This window comes from Nuphar pumila, unplaced genomic scaffold (assembly GCF_984573655.1).
Source record: "Nuphar pumila unplaced genomic scaffold, dmNupPumi1.hap1.1 HAP1_SCAFFOLD_1828, whole genome shotgun sequence".
Taxonomy (NCBI): Eukaryota; Viridiplantae; Streptophyta; class Magnoliopsida; order Nymphaeales; family Nymphaeaceae; genus Nuphar; species Nuphar pumila.
Genome location: NW_028323773.1, coordinates 1,462 through 20,412, shown reverse-complemented (window position 1 = coordinate 20,412; position 18,951 = coordinate 1,462). Strand labels below are relative to the sequence as shown.

The window sequence follows — 18,951 nt, the reverse complement described above, 5'->3', positions numbered from 1 at the left end:
GGACGAACGGGAAGCAATGAGGTCCATTTCAATGTCGTCCGCAAGATGTTTGAATGTCCGTTATTGGCTCTTTGCCTTGGCGGATATGGTACGATATAGATGCTCACTGCGATTCTAGGACTGTGCTATCACAATCCATCCATAAGTCGCGCTGAGAAGGGCCCTCGCAACTCCCTTGACAGTCCCAATCATTACACAATGCTGCACAAAGCTTGTTGCTACTGGTTCAGCAACAAACAGCTACGTGCAAGCATATACAGGTGCAGGCATGAACAATGAAAACCCTCCAGGCATGGAGGCTGCATATGGATGTCTGCTGTCTCCAGGCCTCGCAACTTATAAAGTGCAGTCGCACAATATTCAGACAATAACGACATCGGCGCATCTCCGGAACGGGTTTGAGGACAACAAAGCCTCAACCTGGTGGTCTTGTTGGGATAGCCGGCAAGGTATCGGGGCATGGTAGGGCACTTAGTCAAACAGTCAACATACCCAGGTGTCGTGTAGGGTTGGGCTCAGAATACAAACATCAAGCATGGCCATGATATGCCAATGGGTCGGCCTCCTCAAGGCAGCCCAAGCACACCAAAGCACGCTGCAAGATTTGTGCGGCGCAAAGTTGGCTGCTAGCAAAGCAACCGGCCACGCAGCTACCAATCACTCCATGTAGTAGTTGGGGTTGATGACAAGGATGCGCTCGCGCTCTTTCCGGGCGATGTAATCGTTGGAGGACTCATCGGCGTTGCGGGGCGGCACTTGCATCTCAACAAGCACACCTTCCCGGGTGAGCATGATGTTAATAACCTTCTTCATGAGGTGATACTCAGCGCTGACTTGCTCCGCGCTCTCGATTGCGTTCTTGCTCAGCTCCTCGTTGATGTGCCACTTGATGATGTCATGTTGCGACACGCCGACAAACGTCTCGGCTCTCGTGGCGATCGTGGTTCCCTCGCCATCCTCGCCCTTGCTCTCTGCTTCTTTCAAGCACGCCAGCACGTGGTTCTGCACCACAATTTACGCTCATGCGACACAAACGAGCGAAGAAGATGGACATACACGCTGCAGTTCCCAGATACCAATATTTAACTACACAGGGACAGAATCACAGCACAGGCCGAAGAACAAAAGAATGATACAGTATCAAACGTTCCTGGAGCGATATACACACGCCACACTGGAAGCGCTGAAATCGGTCCGAAGACACTCGAAAAGAGGGCTTGGGGATTGAAAAGGAGATGCACAGGTTTCGGCTCCATGCTGCTTTGCATTTACTGAAGGAAAGTCATGCTATGTGCAGGAAGGGAAGTTCTGCACATACCTGCAGGTACGCCCATCGTTGGCGCGAGATGCGAGTCTCCGCAGTCTGCTTGGGAGCTTTATCGGCCTCTTTGGGATCCTCTGCAAGGCAGACTGCTTGTGAGCATGGAAGCCACTCGTTCTTCGCATGGACGTGCGTATACAGCACACTAGACACAAGCAGTGAACTTTGATCGACCTTGCCACACGCTGATTTGATTGTGAAATGTGAGAACGATTTGTGTCATGATCAGAGGCCCCGATGATTGACTTTGACATGTTATCCGAGGACTCAGATCCTTGCTTGACGCTGCCAGGCGGCTCATGCTCAGACAGCGGGCAGTGTCTGTGTTTTGGCGATCTTCACCAAGACTCAAAATCATGTTCACATCAGAAATCGGCGTGAGGAACCGCTTTTGGCGGCGACAGCGTGAGCCAGCTCGTGAATGGTGCAGGTGACCACCCACAAAGCGATAACCTGGACGTAGCTGTAGGAAGCTATTCAGGTCTCGATCCCAAGGCCGTTGGACTTGATACGCCTTCGCTACTAGTTCGTGACTGATAACGGCTCGTATTGCAATGTAATGCTGTTTCCATTTTAATTGTCATGAGAATAGACAGGCGAAGCACGGCTGACATGCAACACCAGCCACGCACTCGCAAAAGCTCTTTGTCATAGGTTGACCGAATAAGACGGCATGCCAGGTGACACCACGGTAACTCAGGCTGGTTCGGGCACGTGTGCCTCGGGTGATGGTCATGGCAGCCCTGATTTGCAAGTTGTACTTGCAAGTGCCCATGTGAATGCGATAGCGCAGTACGAAGATACCTGTATGTAGTGTAAAGGGAACACAGACGAGATTAACAGCACGCTCGTCGGGCACATCCTTATCATGAAGTGCATGACAGGTTTCATGAACGAAGCTGTTCTAAAGAAAAACGAAAACGAATTGTTCCAGGGCAACAATCACCTGCCGGGGCTTGGTCGCGTTGCACGTTGCTTTGTTTGGGGCGCTCGGTAAGGACGCGCTGCCGAACTCGGCGACGCTCCTCGTCCTGCGCATCAACATCGGCCCCCACATTGGCGTTGCCAGCCTCAACTATTGCAGGATGCGGGGCTGCCGCAGCTTCCGCCGCCATGACCACGTCGTCTCCTACAGCACAACACATCACTGAGCTCCAGTACGCATGTGACCGGCCTCAACCTGCTCTCAGCAAAGCTCGGAAGGTTGAACGATGGTTATAAAGTGCGATGCTTCCGCTCGACGTGGACATACACACAGCACTTTGACAGCTGTTTCCGGGTCAACCTCTGTGGAAAAAATGCACAATTTTGTGTGGGTTACTAGCTGGAATTGGGGCGAGCGAGAGAACACACCACCCTCGTGCAAGCCCACTTCGGTGAGGAGGTTATTAACATCGAAGTCGTCGAGGTCTTCGGGCTCCTCCATGGTTTGCAGCACCATGTCGGCGTCGCCGGCGCTGTGCACGGAGGCCTTGATGAGGCGTGTTGCCTCGAGGACGTCCTCGGGGAGCACCGTGTGCCGGAACGAGAGGCGCGCCAGCGCCTCTGAGAGCCGCACCAGGGCCTCCAGCTGCCGCACAGTGATCCGGTACACGCTGCCGCTGCCTGGGACAGCGTCATTGCTGCGCAGCCGCTTGAACGCCTCCACGAGCTTTTGCTTGGCCTGCAGCGTTGTGCTGTACTGTTGGTTGTGGAACACCAGGGAACGTTGCATATCGCATTGTCTCAGTACCCCTCGCATGAGCCTGGCACCACGGTAAGAACAACATAGGCTTCTTGGCCTTCAGGTGCACTGTGCATGATCTGTATTGCCAAGTGCTTGATCTCCTTCGACTAGCAACAGCTTTCCTTGATCTGATGAGCCCCAGCCCTCGAGTTTGGCTGTCCGTTTTCCAGCTCTTCAGCACTATGATGGTGTAGATAACCGGCACAAGTTCTGGCTGCCCTGCAGGTTCGTCCTAGTTTGACCCTACAGCATGAGACCTTGCCTCTCCACAACAACTTCAGGGGAGGCCTGGAAACCGACAGCACACACCAATGTTTTGCCTGGTAGAGTGATTTTTTGGTGCAGATGCTTGAAAACACATCAATTTTGAGGACCGAAATGGGGGGGAACCCCATTCTGGCGAAACACTGGCACACACCTCGCTGGAGAGACGGGGCTTGATGGAGCGAGCGTAGCGGATGTAGCGCTGCAGGTCTATCATGGGGAAGGGAGGGGTGGGGGCGCGGCCACGGTGCATCGCGAGGATGTGGAACGCGATGGCCTCATCGACGGCAGGGTTGATCTCATCCACCATGACGTGCAGCAGGTCAAAGCGCGAGAGGATCGCGGGCGGCAGGTTCACGTTGTACTTGAGCGGCTTGGACTTGTCGTAGCGGCCGCCCAGCGGGTTGGCAGCCGCCAGGATGGAGGTGCGTGCGTTCAGCGTAGCCTGAATGCCTGCCTTGGCTATGGAGATCGTCTGCTGCTCCATTGCCTCGTGGATCGCGACCTGCTCAATGCGCACCGTCGCTTTTCGTTCGCCGCTCTAGGTACTCTGTAACCCAAGAAAATGCTGACTGTTTGGTACAGTAGATAGCATAAACCATGTGATGTTTGCCAACAAAGTGACCTCCCTGAGTACAATGCAAGTGCACCCGCGGCCAGGGTATGAACTCCTTGCTGAAACTCCGCACTGTGCATGAGCTCCGTGAGATTCGTCGGATAGTTGAAGCGGTTGGTGACAAGCGAAGTCAGGTGTGCGGCCAAGCCGCAGACTTAGTGACGTTGTGTGTTGCAAAAGCTGAGGCCGCTTGCATTTGGCGGTTGTGAGGATAGGTAGGAAATAGCGTGCAGTTGATACCAGTACACACAGCTGAACATGCCTGCTGCATGGCATTTGCGGCTAGATATATCAGGCGACAGGGCAGGCATCCTAGAGAGCTACACGTCACCAGGAAGGTTACTACAAGATTTGCGACAGCGTGTGCTGTCAAACAACAGTTCTGCGCCAGAATGGGTTTCGTCCCCCGTCTTTGTCCCGTCAAATTCATATATTGTCGAACATCTGGACCCGAAAAATCAGAAGGTCTGGTGAAGAAGTGGCAAAAAAGCGAGCAGCTACCTGGTCCTTGACGTCCATCTTGTCGAATTCATCGATGCAGCAGATACCGTTATCAGCAAGCATGAGTGCGCCAGCCTCGATCGCATACTCGCGCCCCTCTGCCTCCTTGACGACCGTCGCCGTGAGGCCGGCAGCGCTCGAGCTCTTGCCGCTCGTGAAGACCGCGCGAGGCAGGAACGCGGCGACGTACTTGAGGATCTGGGACTTGGCAGTGGAGGGGTCGCCAACGATGGCGACGTTGATGTCCCCACGCAGGCGGATGCCGTCCTTCGTGACCTTGTGCACCCCCCCCACGATCATGAGCAGGACGGCCTTCTTGACGTCTTCATGGCCATAGACGCCCGGCGCGATACTGCGCGCGAGGCGGTGGTAGATGTCCGGCATCAGCTGCATGCGTTTCAGCTGCTCCATGACGGCCGGGCCAAACTGCGCGGCGACCTCATCAGGCGTCTCGTTGTTCTCCGTCCGAGCGTTGACTTGCGACTTCTGCTTGTCTGCTGGCTGCATTCGCACACGGCGCAGTAATGACCTCTGCGACGACTGGTATCGCGTGCATTCCCACCTTTCAACGTCGCGAATCTCACTCATCAACATCCACCCATTGTCTTGCATATTCGTTGTATGTTTGTGCACGAAGAAGTAGATTGGACTCAGTGATGCATGCAGTGCACAGCTTGGAGAGTCTAAGCTGGAAAAGCAAACAATACTGCCGTCGCTTGGCGTCCCCGTGGCGTCATGACTGGGCACGTGTGCTCGAGAATACAGCATAACATCGAATATGCTGTGTTTCCTTGCGTGGCACAAGGCCGGTGATGCATGCCATGAGGTATTGCGAGATGCGATGAGACATCGTCCTAAATTGCAACTGAATCAAAGCACAAAGTGTCTTTCCTGATCCTTGGTTAAATTGAGCAGACTGTCCAGATCATTGTAGTAAATGTATCGTGCTCTCCACCCTGTTTGTGTAAGTGTACTCAAGTGATGGTAACGGTAGCACGATTCCTGAAGTGGCACGTAGACTGCCGCCGTCCATGTGGATGCGGCAATGTCGCAAAAGATACACCATCATGAGCGCCGTACACGCCGGGAGGGGCAAGCACCTGGACATTGCAGGCGAGGAAGCCAAGCTTGTAGTGCAGCTCGCGGGTGGCCACCTGATGGAAGCCAGAGACGCCGCGGCCAACGTGCTGAGACGCCGAGCCGCTCTTGGTCTGCAGCAGGGTCCGCTCGCCGGGAGCTGTGAAGGCAGCGAGGTCGGGCACCACGATGAGGCAGCCTGTGAAGCACACCTTGTCCCCGGGGCGCACGTGTTCCACCAGCTCTGACCGGATGATGACGTCCAGAGTGCGCGGCATGCTGCCTGCGGGAACCTGCAGATGGCGGCGACTTCGGAGATCGGCGGAATGGCGTTCGGCCCCAATTTACATCCCCCAAATTCACGCCTTTCAGGCATCTTGACCCGCAGCCCCGCGCCATCTGGCCAAACGGTGATATCATTGCTGGCGTCTTTCACGTCTGGAGGCGCTGGAGCTCAGGCCAGCACCAGACCTCAGCTGACTCCAGGGCTCAGAGGCGCTTCTTCTGAGGCACTCCTGCCGAAACACAAAGGTGTGGATGCCGAGGCTGCATTCTGATAATGCAACAAGTAACCGGTGCTGTATTGTAGCGCAGTGACACCTAGATCTACTTTTCAAGGCCGCTGTCATCTAGCACGGCCGTTCTGAAAAACCCCTGAACACGAGACATAGCACTTGGGAAGTTGGCACCAGTCGCCTTGGCAGAGCATCATCGACACGATTGCCAAAAGCAGAAGCTGCAACGTACGATCCAATAAACCACAGACAGGTGTGAATGGCGATGAATGCACATTTTGGCTGGTGCGAGCGGCCGCGCGTTCAGAACATGCTTGCCTGTCCTGACTGCTGACATTCAATGAGCTGTTTTCTTTCCAAAGCGTTGACTTGGTTGCGATTGACTACTCCCTGCCATTGTATATGTGATGTGGCGAGTGAATGCACGAGGCTCTCCGCACCTCGTCAGAGTTCTCCTGGACTTTGGCACGCTGCCAGTCCACAAAGGTGCTCTCCTCCTTCACGAGCGTCCAGTGAGACTTGTTGCCACACGTCGGGTTAGGGCAGATCAGGGGGTACGTGCACACAAACTGCTGCTCAACGTTGCGCACCATGTGCGCACACTTTTGGCAGCGGAAGGTCCCCAGGTAGAGCTCCGGCCGCACTTCGGTCGTCCTTGTCACTGTGCCGGTCCAAGACAGCAGCCTGCCAACCTACATGTCACATCACGGGAGCTGAGACGTGTCATTTTGGAAAATTGTGTATTGTTTGGTTGAAAGAGATCTTGGGCTCCCAGAGGTGGAGCAATTACTACTAAGATACCCATTCGAGGGTTGCGTATAACTTTGACATCGGTGCTTCATCTCTAACAGCATGACGTGCTGTTTTGAAGATGATTGCATGCATTTGCAAATTTTCTCAGCAAGTTGGATGCATGAGCTTTGGACCATCATCATGGATGATTCACTCTGCTGGATGGCCCATTTTCAGTAGCTGTCAGGGTTGTCAGCAACAGTAGGCAGGTTGGGGCGCACCTTTGCAGAGCGTAGATCTCTCAGCTTCTCAGTCTCGGAGACTCCTACCCAGCTAATGTAAAACTCCCTGTCCTTGTCGTTCTCAGTCTTCACCAACTCGGGATCAATTGTCAGCACGAGCTTCTGCACAGCCTGGCGCAGTGCGGGCTCCACCTTCAGCCACTCGGTCACGATCACGGCTGCCAAGTCTTTGTTGAAGAACCGTACGTGTTCGATATCAACAAACAACGTTTCCTGGAATTCGCCGTCCGCCATCTTCTTGACTTGGTCTCTGCAGACACAAAATTCAAACGTGATTGAATCCTGCAGGCCCCTCCCAGCTGCAAACATGCGCATGCACGGCCTCTCTCGCCCATGCGACTGAGAAATTAATGTTCAATGCAGTATGGCAGTAGTAGAGTATCTGACGAGACATCTCCCAGCAGTGGAGGCCAAGGACGTGTAAGGCTGAGGTCGTGTAAGGGATGCCATCGGAATGACATCACGTCAGAAAGAGTCGACAGACATGCAATGAGAACACTATCTAAAGCTATTGTGTGCTCATGTTTGTGCAGGGGTGCATGTCGCGAGCCTTTTGAGTCACGGACCTGTACACGTAAACTTTCTCTCCATCATCGCCATCAACACCGCTCAAGGTCCCAGCATTGGAAGTAGCGTCCATCATAGACGCTCCATGGGCACGTTCTGCAAAGTTCCAGAGGAAAGAGTAGAAGTTGCGACGAACCCCGTCCAACTGGACAAGGTCCCCTGGTGCCATTTCGCCTTCCATGGTGACAAAAGCTAGAAGAGCAGTGCGGAATAAAGGAGAAAACGTGTTCTCAGTCTAAACGGAAAGTCTGTGCGGAAAATCCGCGGCAGGCAGTCGCTTTGTCCCAGCGGGTGTAAGCACGGTTGTCAGTGGGGTCGATTGCTAAGCAGCACGTCCTTTTCGGGCACGTTCAGATGAAAAAAATAAGAAAAGGGACTATCCAAACTTCTGTCGTGGCCAACTGAATGTTCTGTACGCCCAGACCAGGACATAGAATTTGAACAGTCAGTTCAAACTTGAATGTGCTTTGAAAATGGCGTCATGTCGATCCGAGATAGCCGCTTCCTGGATAGCTGGCTGTTAGTCATGTGACTCAGGATCGCCAGCTGGCAGGTGGGGCCATCACTGAAACCACGCGCTTTCCAAAAAGGACACCGGCAAACAGGACGAAAACATCGTTGGGTGATAGTTTCTCATGCAGACCAAATTGTTGCCTTTCCCATCTGGTTCCGCCTGCTTGCCGATCGATTTCGATATGTTTGCAGTCAAGCCTTCCACAAGTGTTGCCCAGCGCGTAGGCCTTGTGGTCCGAGCCAGCGCTCAGCCCTCGAAAGCCTCTGTGCAAGCTGCTAAGTAAGTTATCATTCAGCTATTCAAAGATTTTGTTTCGTCCCTGTTTCTGACAGCGTTGCTTGATATCGTCTGTTGCTGGGATCCCTTCACCCAACACCCCATTTGCAGTGGCATCACCGTTCTTCCACTAGTTTTTTTTTTGCATGTTCGAAAAATTGTTTGTTGTTGAGTTTGGTATGAGGTGAGCCTGGTTAACCGGTGGGTTTTTCGTCTCCATGCTTTGGGCTGCTGAAATGGCAACTCCTAGGTAAGATCTCGGTCTCGCCTCCAAACCCCATTTCTGGAATTGCAGGAAGCTTGATGTGCTATCGCCAGTAATTACCGTGGCTGTTGCGAACGCCATCATGGCCATGCCAGCGTCAGCAGAGGCAGGCAAGCTATTCGACTTCAACTTGACCCTGCCTATCATGGCTGGCCAGTTCTTGTTGTTGATGGTTTTCCTCGACAAGGCCTGGTTCTCACCCGTGGGCAAAGTTCTGGACGAGCGCGACGCCCTCATCCGCAGCAAGCTCTCCGCAGTCAAGAGCGACAGCTCAGAGCTTGCGGCTCTCCAGGCTGAGGCGGAGAAGGTGCTCAAGGATGCACGTGCTGCCGCAAACAAGGCTGTCGCAGATGCCAAGGCCACCACCCAGGCCGAACAGAACGAGAAGCTGGCGATCCTTAAAGCGGTATGCTGTCTCAGCGTGGTGTTTCTCTGCCGATGTGGGCTCAGTGTGTTAACTTGGCTACGCTTTCCTAGCATGCACCCAGATGTAGTTGGCGCTAGAATGCTTTCTAGACGTATTTTAAATAATGGCATTTGTTCTTTTGCGTGGTCATGATCCGTGTGACGCCGCTAGGAGTGCCAAAGTCTGGCAGCTAGTTGCGGAATCGCCAATGCAGCGGGGACCACGTTGGTGTCGTGGGCATCGAGGATGCTCAGTAAATCAACGGAGAAAATGTGTATGATGCTTGAGAACAATTGCGATGTCGCGACACGAGGTCGTCTTCGAGGATGTATACTTTTTGTCTTTCCATCCAGTGTAGCTCGCAATGCAGTGGTAGGTGTTCACAAAAAATTGTGCAACTGCAGGCAGTGGACAAGGAGCTGGCAGCCGCACTCGCAAGTCTGGAGAAGGAGCGAGCAAACGCTGAGTCGTCTGTGGCAGCTGAGGTATGTCTTTTGAGCTGCCCCCTGTCTTCTCACGTTCTGTCCGGATACTGGTGTTGACTTACCTGGCGTGGAAGGGCACGAGATGACATGTCTTGGGCCAACCACTTGATGCTCAAGGACTGCAGGATAATTTGCAGGCGGGATGTTGGGGCACTCTGGTCACTGAAGTAGACTTGTATATCCCGAATTCATCGATCACGATGCACCATTTTTGACAGTGGTCAGAACCTTGCTCGACGTGCGTATGTTCCTTGAATATTTGGTGAGGTCAGCATCGTCATAGTGATGGGATCAAAGCTGGCAACTCAACATTGATTTCCAAATTAGCTGCAAGCAGGATGCAAGAAATTTAGCACAGGCTTTCCAGTAATCGTTCTCGAAGGTGGAGCGTTGTATCGAACGTTGCATATAGCGCTTTAGGGCCGGTTGATCAGGCTTGCAAGACCACTCTCTTACATACCCAGGCCAATATGTCATACGAAACATTTCGTACTTGATTGTCGGTTTTGCCAGCAGACATGTGATGAGTGGAACCTGGACATGCACAGCTCCACGGTTTCTGCCATGGTTGCCAAATTCTTATCCCTCACCCTGTTGAAGGTGGAAGTGCTATGAAAATCAATGGACTAGGTGGAATCAATGGACTGTTCCAGATCAACACGGTAAGACCATATCGCAGACATGGTCGACTTGACGTGATGGCGAGCAACATGGCCCACTGAGTCTGGGGCTGTATCGTGGGGAAGTCCATTGGCGGGGCACGGCGGGGAACACCGTATCCAGCTCTTTAGCAATCAAAGGCACACGAGCCCTGGAGTCCTCAGCTGGACGGGGCAGCATGTGCCGTTTCTTCCTTGAATACCACCGACCTGAGAACTTGGCGCGAGTACATGCTGGACGTGTCATCACCCGTTTCAACGCCGACCTGGTGGTGGGCGTTCCACTGACCTGAAAAGAATGACTTGCAGGTGGAGAAGCTGTCAGTTGACATCCTAGCACGTGTCCTGCCCGAGGGGGTATCTCTCTAAATTGGTCACATGAAGGCCGGTGTGTTAGAACAGCGGAACACAGAGGGGAAGAGCTGACTCCCTGCATGCACGTGCGCCAGCGGCGTTGGCGTTTTTTCCTCTACAGCTGAGTGTCGCATCCCGATGTATGCGCGAAGGTCGAGGGACTCACCTGGGGCTTGTGCCATGGGCAAGTGCATGTTTGGGGGCGATGGCAAGCGTTTCAGAGGCAACGTGCTGATTGATGAGACATCGAAACTCCTGCAAGTTTGCGTGTCTCATGCAACCGACTGACTTTTTGTCGCGAGAAGAATTATGTGAGTTCAATGCCTGCTTGTGTGATGTTATTTTGTTCGCTTCGTTGTAACACATTTTGTTCGGCATGTGTTTGTCGTTGTAACATCAACCTTGTTCCCTGCACGTCCGCACTCCACGAGGAACAGACAGCAACGGTCTGCCGATAGCCGTCCTGCCGGACCAAGGCAGGTATAAGCGTCGTGCCCGTCGGCATGATTGCCAGGTCCCACTGCAACATGATTGTCTCGCTCATCGATATACCATCTTGACAGCATTCTCTCTGGAGATAGACATCTGTGCTGGCACTGCCTCTGTAATGGTGGATTTGCTGCATGAATGCTATTCCTCATGCATGCGCTTGCTTCTTTCAGTGAGAATGGACAGATTCATTTCTTTCGTGTGTTCTTGAATTGAGTCGTCCTTGTCTGCAGTTTATTTCAGCTTTGCTTTCCCGCTTCGTCGTAACACACAGATTCAACGATGGACATTCCATCAAAGACTATCTTACCCAAGATGTTGTATACAGAGGCGTGGTCTAGACTGCATGGAACCTCAAGACACGTGGTAAAATGCAGGCGAAGTACTACGTTGGCTGTAATTTTTCACATTTCAGTTTACTTCAGAAACGTTTCAGTTTATAGCAGGAGCAGGAGGATCTGTGGGCTACTTATAGTTATTGACGAATCGCAAGCAATTTGCTTCACAAGTTGTCATCTGTCATCTGGAAAAATAGTACCCGGTACCTCCAAACCTTGGAGCACGTTCAGCATTCTGCTTGGCTTTCTGGTAGTACCAGCCTAGCGTTAAACTTACTGCGGTGCAGAGCATTCATCGACCTCCGCTTCCCTGGCAGGAGTATGCACAGTAGCGGGCATGACGGCAGCAGGGGGATGCGATGGAGACTGCTGTAGCGACATCGAGCCTGGCTCCTGCATGACGCGATGCAGGAACCAGCCAGGTTCTGATACGCCGGGAACTGAAACAAGCAGGATGTCCTGGTCAGTTCCAAAAGTTCGCCTTGCCGCGTCAAACGTTACAGGGTCCACTCGCCCCTCTTTGTGAGTGGAAGCTGGGTCTTGAATGACGAACTTGTTACTCTCCTCGTCAAACCCAGAGACAACGATGTAATGGCCCGTGTACCCAGGCCGAACTAAACCGCAGCAGCAGGCTAAGCATGCAGCCGCGGGGACTCTGGTGGCCGCCGCAGCTTCCATATATCCACCAACACGATAGCCAGGAAGTCACCTGCACGCAAGAAGTCTGGCATACACGCCAATTTTGGAAGGAATGGAGTGACTGTATTGCGATGGACGATTGCGATTTGACGACAAGGTTGCAGTCTGCCGTGTCGTGTAGTTGCTGGACCATGCATGATCGGATCCCAGAGAAAACCTTGCACCTGTGTGTATGTAACACTTTGTGACACACGAGAGGTAGGGGGTGCTATGAAGGTGCCTGACCCTCGAATCACTCGAATAAGAGGTTGCTCGGGTCGGGCGGCCCCAGAAGGGACCCTCGACCCCCTACCCCTTCCAAGTGGACATCAATTTGAGCCCCCGGCATACCTACCTCAGCTGAATGGCCCCACAATGACCATAGAGTGAAGTAGAAACGAAACACATGCAAGGTCGAAGCATATGCTGCAATAGTGACTGAGTGTGTGCTTTGATGACCTTCACTTTCTCGAGATTCTGCATTCTAGGTCAGGGGGGGTCCTCAAGGGGGGAGTGGGTCGATTTTGGCCAAACTTCGACCCCATACCCCCCTGACAAACATGGACCCCTGACCGACCTTCCGGCCATGGGTCAAGGGTCATCTTACCCACTGACATACCGCGTGTCACAAAGTGTTTCATATGCCAACAGCGTATCATCGGCATTGGCAGGTTTGTTCGCGCCGTCTGAGTGTTTCCTGGGATGACGCATCGCACCAGTCACACACTCTTTCAGCTCCTTCCATCCCACTGCTCGTTGCTGGACAGATATTCCCGCAGCGCTCGCTTCCTGAAAGAGCCGTGAAACTCGAGCAGCATCTTGCTGCATCTGCGACTTGTAGAAGGATTCCTTCACAAAATCGGGGTTGGCACCGACGGTGATCGTCAGAAATACCACCTTCAAGCCAAACGCGGCCAAGAGGTGGGCCAAGTCCACTGTCCACACACTGCACGTACGGTCAGAGACCATCAGTCATGATGATGATCTTTTACAAGAGTAACGCATCCACATGGATATTGGCAGCTTTAAGAGAGAGCAGTCATGGTGCATCGGACTCTCCATAGCAGGTGAGCTTGCCTTGACGGCCAATCGCCTTGCTGCCACGCGTACTGGGCTTGGCGCCCATAAGTTTCGCTTGCTGATGTCGCCCAGGTGGATGAGATAGTGTTCTGAAATGGCCTTCGTTGGGGTATCAATCATTCCAGTTGAAAAAACCCAATTGATACTCGCGTCGTCCCCAAAACCAAATGAGTTGTTGCATGAGATCGCATGGCGGGGCAAGTGATTGCATCAGCATGAATGCGATCAGTGATGAGAACAGCGCGCCTGGTGGTGGAGCACATCACGCTCAGCTGTTGGAGCGTTGCCCCCGGAACGCCTAATGCAGTTAAGACCATAAGCACGCATGCTATCCCGCAATCCCAGCTGTGCTGTTGCCTTACGTGCGCAATGGCGTGGCAGCCATTTGCAGGTTTCTCCACCGGATTGTGCGTGGTTGCCAGTGGATGCTGCTGAGTCACTCTGCAGCGTCAAGCGCCTGTAAGTGATGCACCCGGGGCCGACAATTCAAGGCCATCAGCAAACGTATTCACGCTTGTTCGTCAGCTGACGCAGTATTCTCACGCATTTTCCTTCTTCAAGGGTGCCAATCCAGGCCTGACACGTCGACAAGTAGCAACAAACCTCCGAACGACCGACGAATGCGCCATTAGTTTCAAAAAAAAAAAACTCCGTAATCAGTCCTAAACCCATTTCTCGTAACCAGTACTGAACCAAAGCACTCAAACTTGCAAACATGAGCGACAAGGGAATTTCTATTTGTAAAGGAGTGTACTCCTTTCGTGCGGATACAACCTCAGGATACAAGCTACTTTGCCTGATGAACAAGCACTAATTCCGGTCTTGCACATCCGTACGATTGCTTTTCCAGCAACAATTTAGAAAGAGGTACAGTTTTGTCAAAGTAAGAGCTCTCAGGGTTGGCAATCGCCTCACATTGATAGTGACGGACACAATGCTGTGGCACACCGTGGCCTGTCAAGGAGGGCGCTTTCAACCGGGGGCCCTCCTCCAACCCGATTTCTCCGATACCGTGCATCTAACGTATTCTCGTAGCTTGGAAGGTCTATCAAACTCATGCTAGGTTGCAGGCCCGTCGACTACGTAAGGTGTGCCACGACCCTAACGACATGTCATCAGAACGTGCTGGGAAGACTATGCAACGGGTAGAGGGCGACGCGTTCGTTTGCCCGTTACAGATACATTTTCGCTTGAGCCCGACAGACTTCATGACATCTACCAGGAGGCCTGGCAAGGCCTGGTCCAGCCAGTTTGGTGTGAACTATGCTTCAAGCCTATCTTGGGATGGCTGCACCCTATGTATCAAGAAGTCCAAAGCCTGTGGCTACCTGCAGCGCGCTGAAGAGCAGCACCTGACAGCCCTCACTAATTTCCTTGTTTTAACGTTTAACTGGCATGAAGCAAGCAGGGCTGCACAACGCAAAGGCCATGCGACCCACAGCTGTCACAATTTGAACTGCGATTGTGCATATGCGCTTCTTATGTAGTACCTAGCACATCTGATATCTATTGGCATAATCTGAGGGATGGTTGGGCAAAGACGCATTGTTGTCCAGGCAATGGAGGCCACAGCACCAGAGTCGTTGTTACGAATCGTCAGCAAGTGCAGCGATGTCGAGCTCATCGCCGCATTGTCAAACAAGGTGCCTTCCCATACCATTGACACGAAACACATTGTACATGACTTTCATGAAATACTTGCTGTCGATGACTTCCATCGCAACATGTCTGGATTGCTACTCGCATCACAGGAGCTTGAGTTGGCTACCTAGGTGCATCGTCAGGCAATGATGTGCGTCCTAACAATATCATACTACAAGTATAATTTTCATTCAGGGTACAAAAACTTGGCTGGAGGAAGCGTTGGAGTCGATTCCTGCGAAGGAGCTTCGGGAATTAGTGTCCAAGCTGCACGGACGGGTAACGAGTCCTTTGCTGATGCTCTATTCATATCGAAGTATTGGCTGGAAAGGATGCAGCGAGAGAAGGGTGCCGCATCGTGCTGTCACACATGAGACCTGGCTTGAGAGGACGACGTTGTCATCCAGCAAGGCTCGTGGTTTCGCAGATTGTGTTTGTGGCAATCTGCAATTCAGCACCAACCCAAATTCAGAAACGTGCATGCTAACGACGTTACTTACTGCTACCAGTTGCTCGCACGACTTTGAGACACCAGCAGTGCTGTTATGCTGTAGAAAACTGCTCCCAACAACACTTGCAGGTCACTGGCTGGCTGCAAGTGCTGTCAGACGCGCCAGACAACTGCCCCTCGCCATCAGAGGATGCCGAAAACACGCCGTGCCAGGCAGTGAAATGCACAGAGGCCTCGGCGGACGTGGAGAAGGCTGCACATGCTGTACAGATGGCAGCAGGCCTTGCAAAGAGCGCACTACATATCACGAAAGCTGAAGTGCCGGTTGAGCTTACAAGTTTGGTCATCACACTACACAACGCTCTGCTGGCAATTCCACACTTACCAGCGGCTCAGGAAGCCGTGGCAAAGCTCTGCATGGACTACTGGTCTGTAGGTGCTCCAAGGAAAGAAATCGTGAGCGCCTCGTTGGTGCGTACCTCCTCAGTGCTTTGCCACGCAGGTTGCTTTGCAGGTCTATTTCCCTGAAAACGCATGATTTTTGGGGCAGATTTGGGTTTCGAGCCCATTCTGACGATGCACTGTACTTTCTTATCTCGCCCATCCATCATTGAGCCCTTCTGCTGCTAAACCAAGCCTACTAGGATGGCTCAACTTCCTCACTATGCAGTGCGTCATATTCTGAACATTTGCGGTGCTACCCACCTGCACCTCATTGGGAATTGAGGCCCAACCTCTATCTGGCAGGCTGTACCTCGCAATAGCCAGGTGACCAGTCACTAAGTGAAGTTATGGAACATCCCAGCATAGGCAGGGATGTTCGGGAACGTCAAGGACAGGTAGTTCTCAGCCCCACTTATCCTTACTTAGACACCAGATGTGAGTGTGAACACTTCGAGCATGCACAGCCTTTGCAAGGGCAATCAAGACAACCAACAACGGCCGGTCACGTGAGCGAGAGCTTCCACCATCCTGTCCAGTCATGATGATGCGTCTCCGAAGTTCAACGAAGTTTTTAGTTATTCATCTTAGTGGCAAGTCCAGAAATGCGAGAAGCAGGTATGGGTACCTAATGGCTATCCCAGCCTGTAAGGAGTTTAGTGATGATGATGATGCATCTTCCAACGCGCTACGGGAACTCAGCATCGGCGTACGTAGGGGCAATGCTATCATGTACCGGCGTTCCCTTCAAGTTTTAGCTCGTGCCAGCAGCCGCACGTATATGACAGGCTTGATTGTTCCGACCGCTGACATTCAATGAGCTGTATCACTTCAAATGTGCTGTCTTTGTTTATTGTTGTCTATTTACTGCCATTATCTATGTGATGTAATGACGCATCTTTTCACAAAACTACCGCATCCGCATGGACATCGGCAGCTCCAAAAGCTACTTGGAATTAAGTGAGTGCTTATAATCCCCTTATGAGTGCAGTTGCCCTACATGCTGTACAAGGGCATACATGGGCGGGCCGCGGATGTAAAGCGATGCCACGCGCTCAGGGAGGCGTTGCCGCTGTTTGATATCAGCGACCCCACGTCAGAGGACCTCATGATGCTGGTGCTGCGGGCAGCGATGTCCCCGTCATTCCTGCGTTGCCCTGAGGGCCGCCGACTGCTGGCCATGTTCTTCCACCTCGACGCCGACCTCATCCGAGAACTCTACGATGTGCTCAAGAACGTCATCATCGCTGGACGCCCATCCCTGCTCGACGCGTATGGTGCGGTCTCTCCCTCTCTCTCCCCTTCTCTCTCTTCTTGTATTGCTTGTTTTTTTCCCGCTTGTTTTCACGTGACTGGCATCTTCTGTGTGGTCTGGCTTAGCCCTGAGTGCATGGCAGCCGCATTTGAGTAGGTGCCAAAACGTGAATTGGTCAATTGATAGGGGATCAGATATTAATGTAACGTCGATGGTGCTCAACCTCGGGCGGGGTGGGGGTGGAGGAGAGGGAGGGGGAGATGGTGGCGGCCTTGGAGGAGGTGGAGGCGGTGGCGCTACTGTGTGCAAAGCTCCTTTTACGGGTGTCAACCATTGTGAACCGCAATTCAAGAATGCAGCAAATTGTGCAGCGACTTCTGTGGACATACAGTTTGAAGATGGCAAGCAAAGCAACCTTGGGTGTTGAGAAGGGCATCAATGTAATTTATGATAGTTGAATAATTCCTGATAGTGCGCAATAATGCGCTAACTTGAATAATCAGATCAATGCGAGGGTGCCTGTGCATTCTTGTACGGTACGCTCAACAATGTGTTGCATTGCAATGCATGCCAATCAATGCCTAGGGTTCTAGACATCTGGTCGCACGCTCGAATCTGGACTCGGCGCACGCGGTTTGCCGGTGTGCCTTGAGAACTGATGGATAGAGGAGCTACCTCATGATCAAGAAATTGGATCCACGTCAACGTCCATGGTGCCTACGACTGATGAATGCAACATCAGTTGGCCGAAAAGGTTGCATTTGGAGTCGTTGTGGATGCAACAGATGTGCAGACAAGGAACGGGGCAGCTTTTAGTCAGGACAAGACTAGGACGCATAAAGATCGAGAGCACAGGTTTCAGTGAGTGCATGCCGCATTGCAAGCACCTCACTTGAGGGCATACTTGAGGGCATACCTCCCTCATTGAAACCTGTGGTGCACCTTCAATGCCAAACTATTCTGTCGTTTACACAGCAGTTGGCCAAGTAACGTAACAAAAAGGAGCTCTGAGGGTACCTAGAGGCATTTTATATCACGAACCGCATTCATCAGCTTTCTGGTGGGTGGAGAACACGGCGGAAGGTGACGCACCACACCTAGCTAAGAAACCAGCCTCCTGGTGTCTGGACTGCGGTGCAACGATGTATGCTCAAACATCGAGGACACGTTCTTGAAGTTACCCACAACCATCTGGATGTGATAGGTTTGTACTGATGCATCATTTAACCATGCAGCCGAGGTGATCTTCAAAGCTTGGAGGGACATCGGCGACGAGCTGAGGGGCACCCTGGAGCAGGACTGCATTCAGGCAATGATGCAGGCGGCCATACTGGCATCGTCACCAGCGCTGGCGGCATCGCTGCGGCGCGTTCTGCGAGGCTTCCACGACCAAAAGTCCGCGAAAGGCGTTGACGCCATGCTGCACCGCCTGTACGAGCCCATCCTCTGGCGCCACATGAAGGCTGCGCACCCTGAAGTTCGCTGCAACGCCCTCGCCTTGCTCTTCGACGCGTTCCCCATCCAGGTTTGCCATGCCACCAGCTCTCCTATGCCATGTGTTGTTTGCGTGAGCAGGCAGGATCGGTGTGCGTGATTGCATTTCTGAAGGTCGGAGGTATGGTGTTTGCAGTAATATCCAGGCAGAGGATCCGGAGAACCATGTGTTGAAGTGATTTCTGGGATACAAATGTTGCCGGTTTGACCTACATCGTTTGACGGGAACACATGCTGGAGGTTTGAATATGCAAGGCTTGTCCATCAGCTGCAAGCGACTGCATGGCATGCATTACCGAGAAGGCATCAGGCGTGAGAGTAAATCATCGAGAGGCGATTTCTAGAAGTCCTCAGCGGTCTCATGCAACGAGCTATCGGACGTCGCCTTGACGATGGCGATGCTGGTACTGCGTGGTGCGCCATCAAGGCTTTCAACACAGCTACATCCTGTCTGACCCATTCCTGGAGCAAGGCTGACAACAAAGGTTCAAGTTTGAGGCAGGC

The 18,951-nt window shown here is 52.6% G+C and overlaps 2 protein-coding genes across 2 annotated transcripts; one reads left to right on the top strand and one right to left on the bottom strand.

The window, feature by feature from the left end:
- Positions 1 to 657: 657 nt before the first annotated feature.
- LOC149809021 (DNA replication licensing factor MCM6-like) lies at positions 658 to 7,790 on the bottom strand. The gene is made up of 11 exons (XM_089995033.1): positions 7,621 to 7,790; positions 7,034 to 7,304; positions 6,461 to 6,712; positions 5,529 to 5,798; positions 4,429 to 4,929; positions 3,466 to 3,816; positions 2,675 to 2,984; positions 2,268 to 2,450; positions 1,934 to 2,125; positions 1,319 to 1,506; positions 658 to 1,002 (listed from the first exon to the last, which is right to left on the bottom strand). The coding sequence occupies exons 1-11, from the start codon at positions 7,788 to 7,790 to the stop codon at positions 658 to 660; spliced, it is 3,033 nt and encodes a 1,010-aa protein (XP_089851159.1).
- A 498-nt stretch (positions 7,791 to 8,288) lies between these two features.
- LOC149809020 (ATP synthase subunit b', chloroplastic-like) lies at positions 8,289 to 10,953 on the top strand. Its single transcript, XM_089995030.1, has 4 exons — positions 8,289 to 8,414; positions 8,707 to 9,082; positions 9,487 to 9,567; positions 10,536 to 10,953. Exons 1-4 carry the CDS (start codon positions 8,317 to 8,319, stop codon positions 10,593 to 10,595), a joined length of 615 nt encoding a protein of 204 aa, XP_089851156.1. The 5' UTR covers positions 8,289 to 8,316; the 3' UTR covers positions 10,596 to 10,953.
- Positions 10,954 to 18,951: the final 7,998 nt, after the last annotated feature.

Bases quoted from the DNA above. Each gene is read 5' to 3' on its own strand.
- LOC149809021 (XM_089995033.1), bottom strand. From the start codon at position 7,790: ATGGCACCAGGGGACCTTGTCCAGTTGGACGGGGTTCGTCGCAACTTC. The intron at 5,799-6,460 runs GTGCGGAGAGCC...CGCCATCTGCAG, and splicing joins TCCAGGAGAACTCTGACGAG to GTTCCCGCAGGCAGCATGCC. The intron at 3,817-4,428 runs GTAGCTGCTCGC...CGCATTGAGCAG, and splicing joins AGATGGACGTCAAGGACCAG to GTCGCGATCCACGAGGCAAT.
- LOC149809020 (XM_089995030.1), top strand. From the start codon at position 8,317: ATGTTTGCAGTCAAGCCTTCCACAAGTGTTGCCCAGCGCGTAGGCCTT. The intron at 8,415-8,706 runs GTAAGTTATCAT...CTGGAATTGCAG, and splicing joins GCCTCTGTGCAAGCTGCTAA to GAAGCTTGATGTGCTATCGC. The intron at 9,568-10,535 runs GTATGTCTTTTG...AATGACTTGCAG, and splicing joins AGTCGTCTGTGGCAGCTGAG to GTGGAGAAGCTGTCAGTTGA.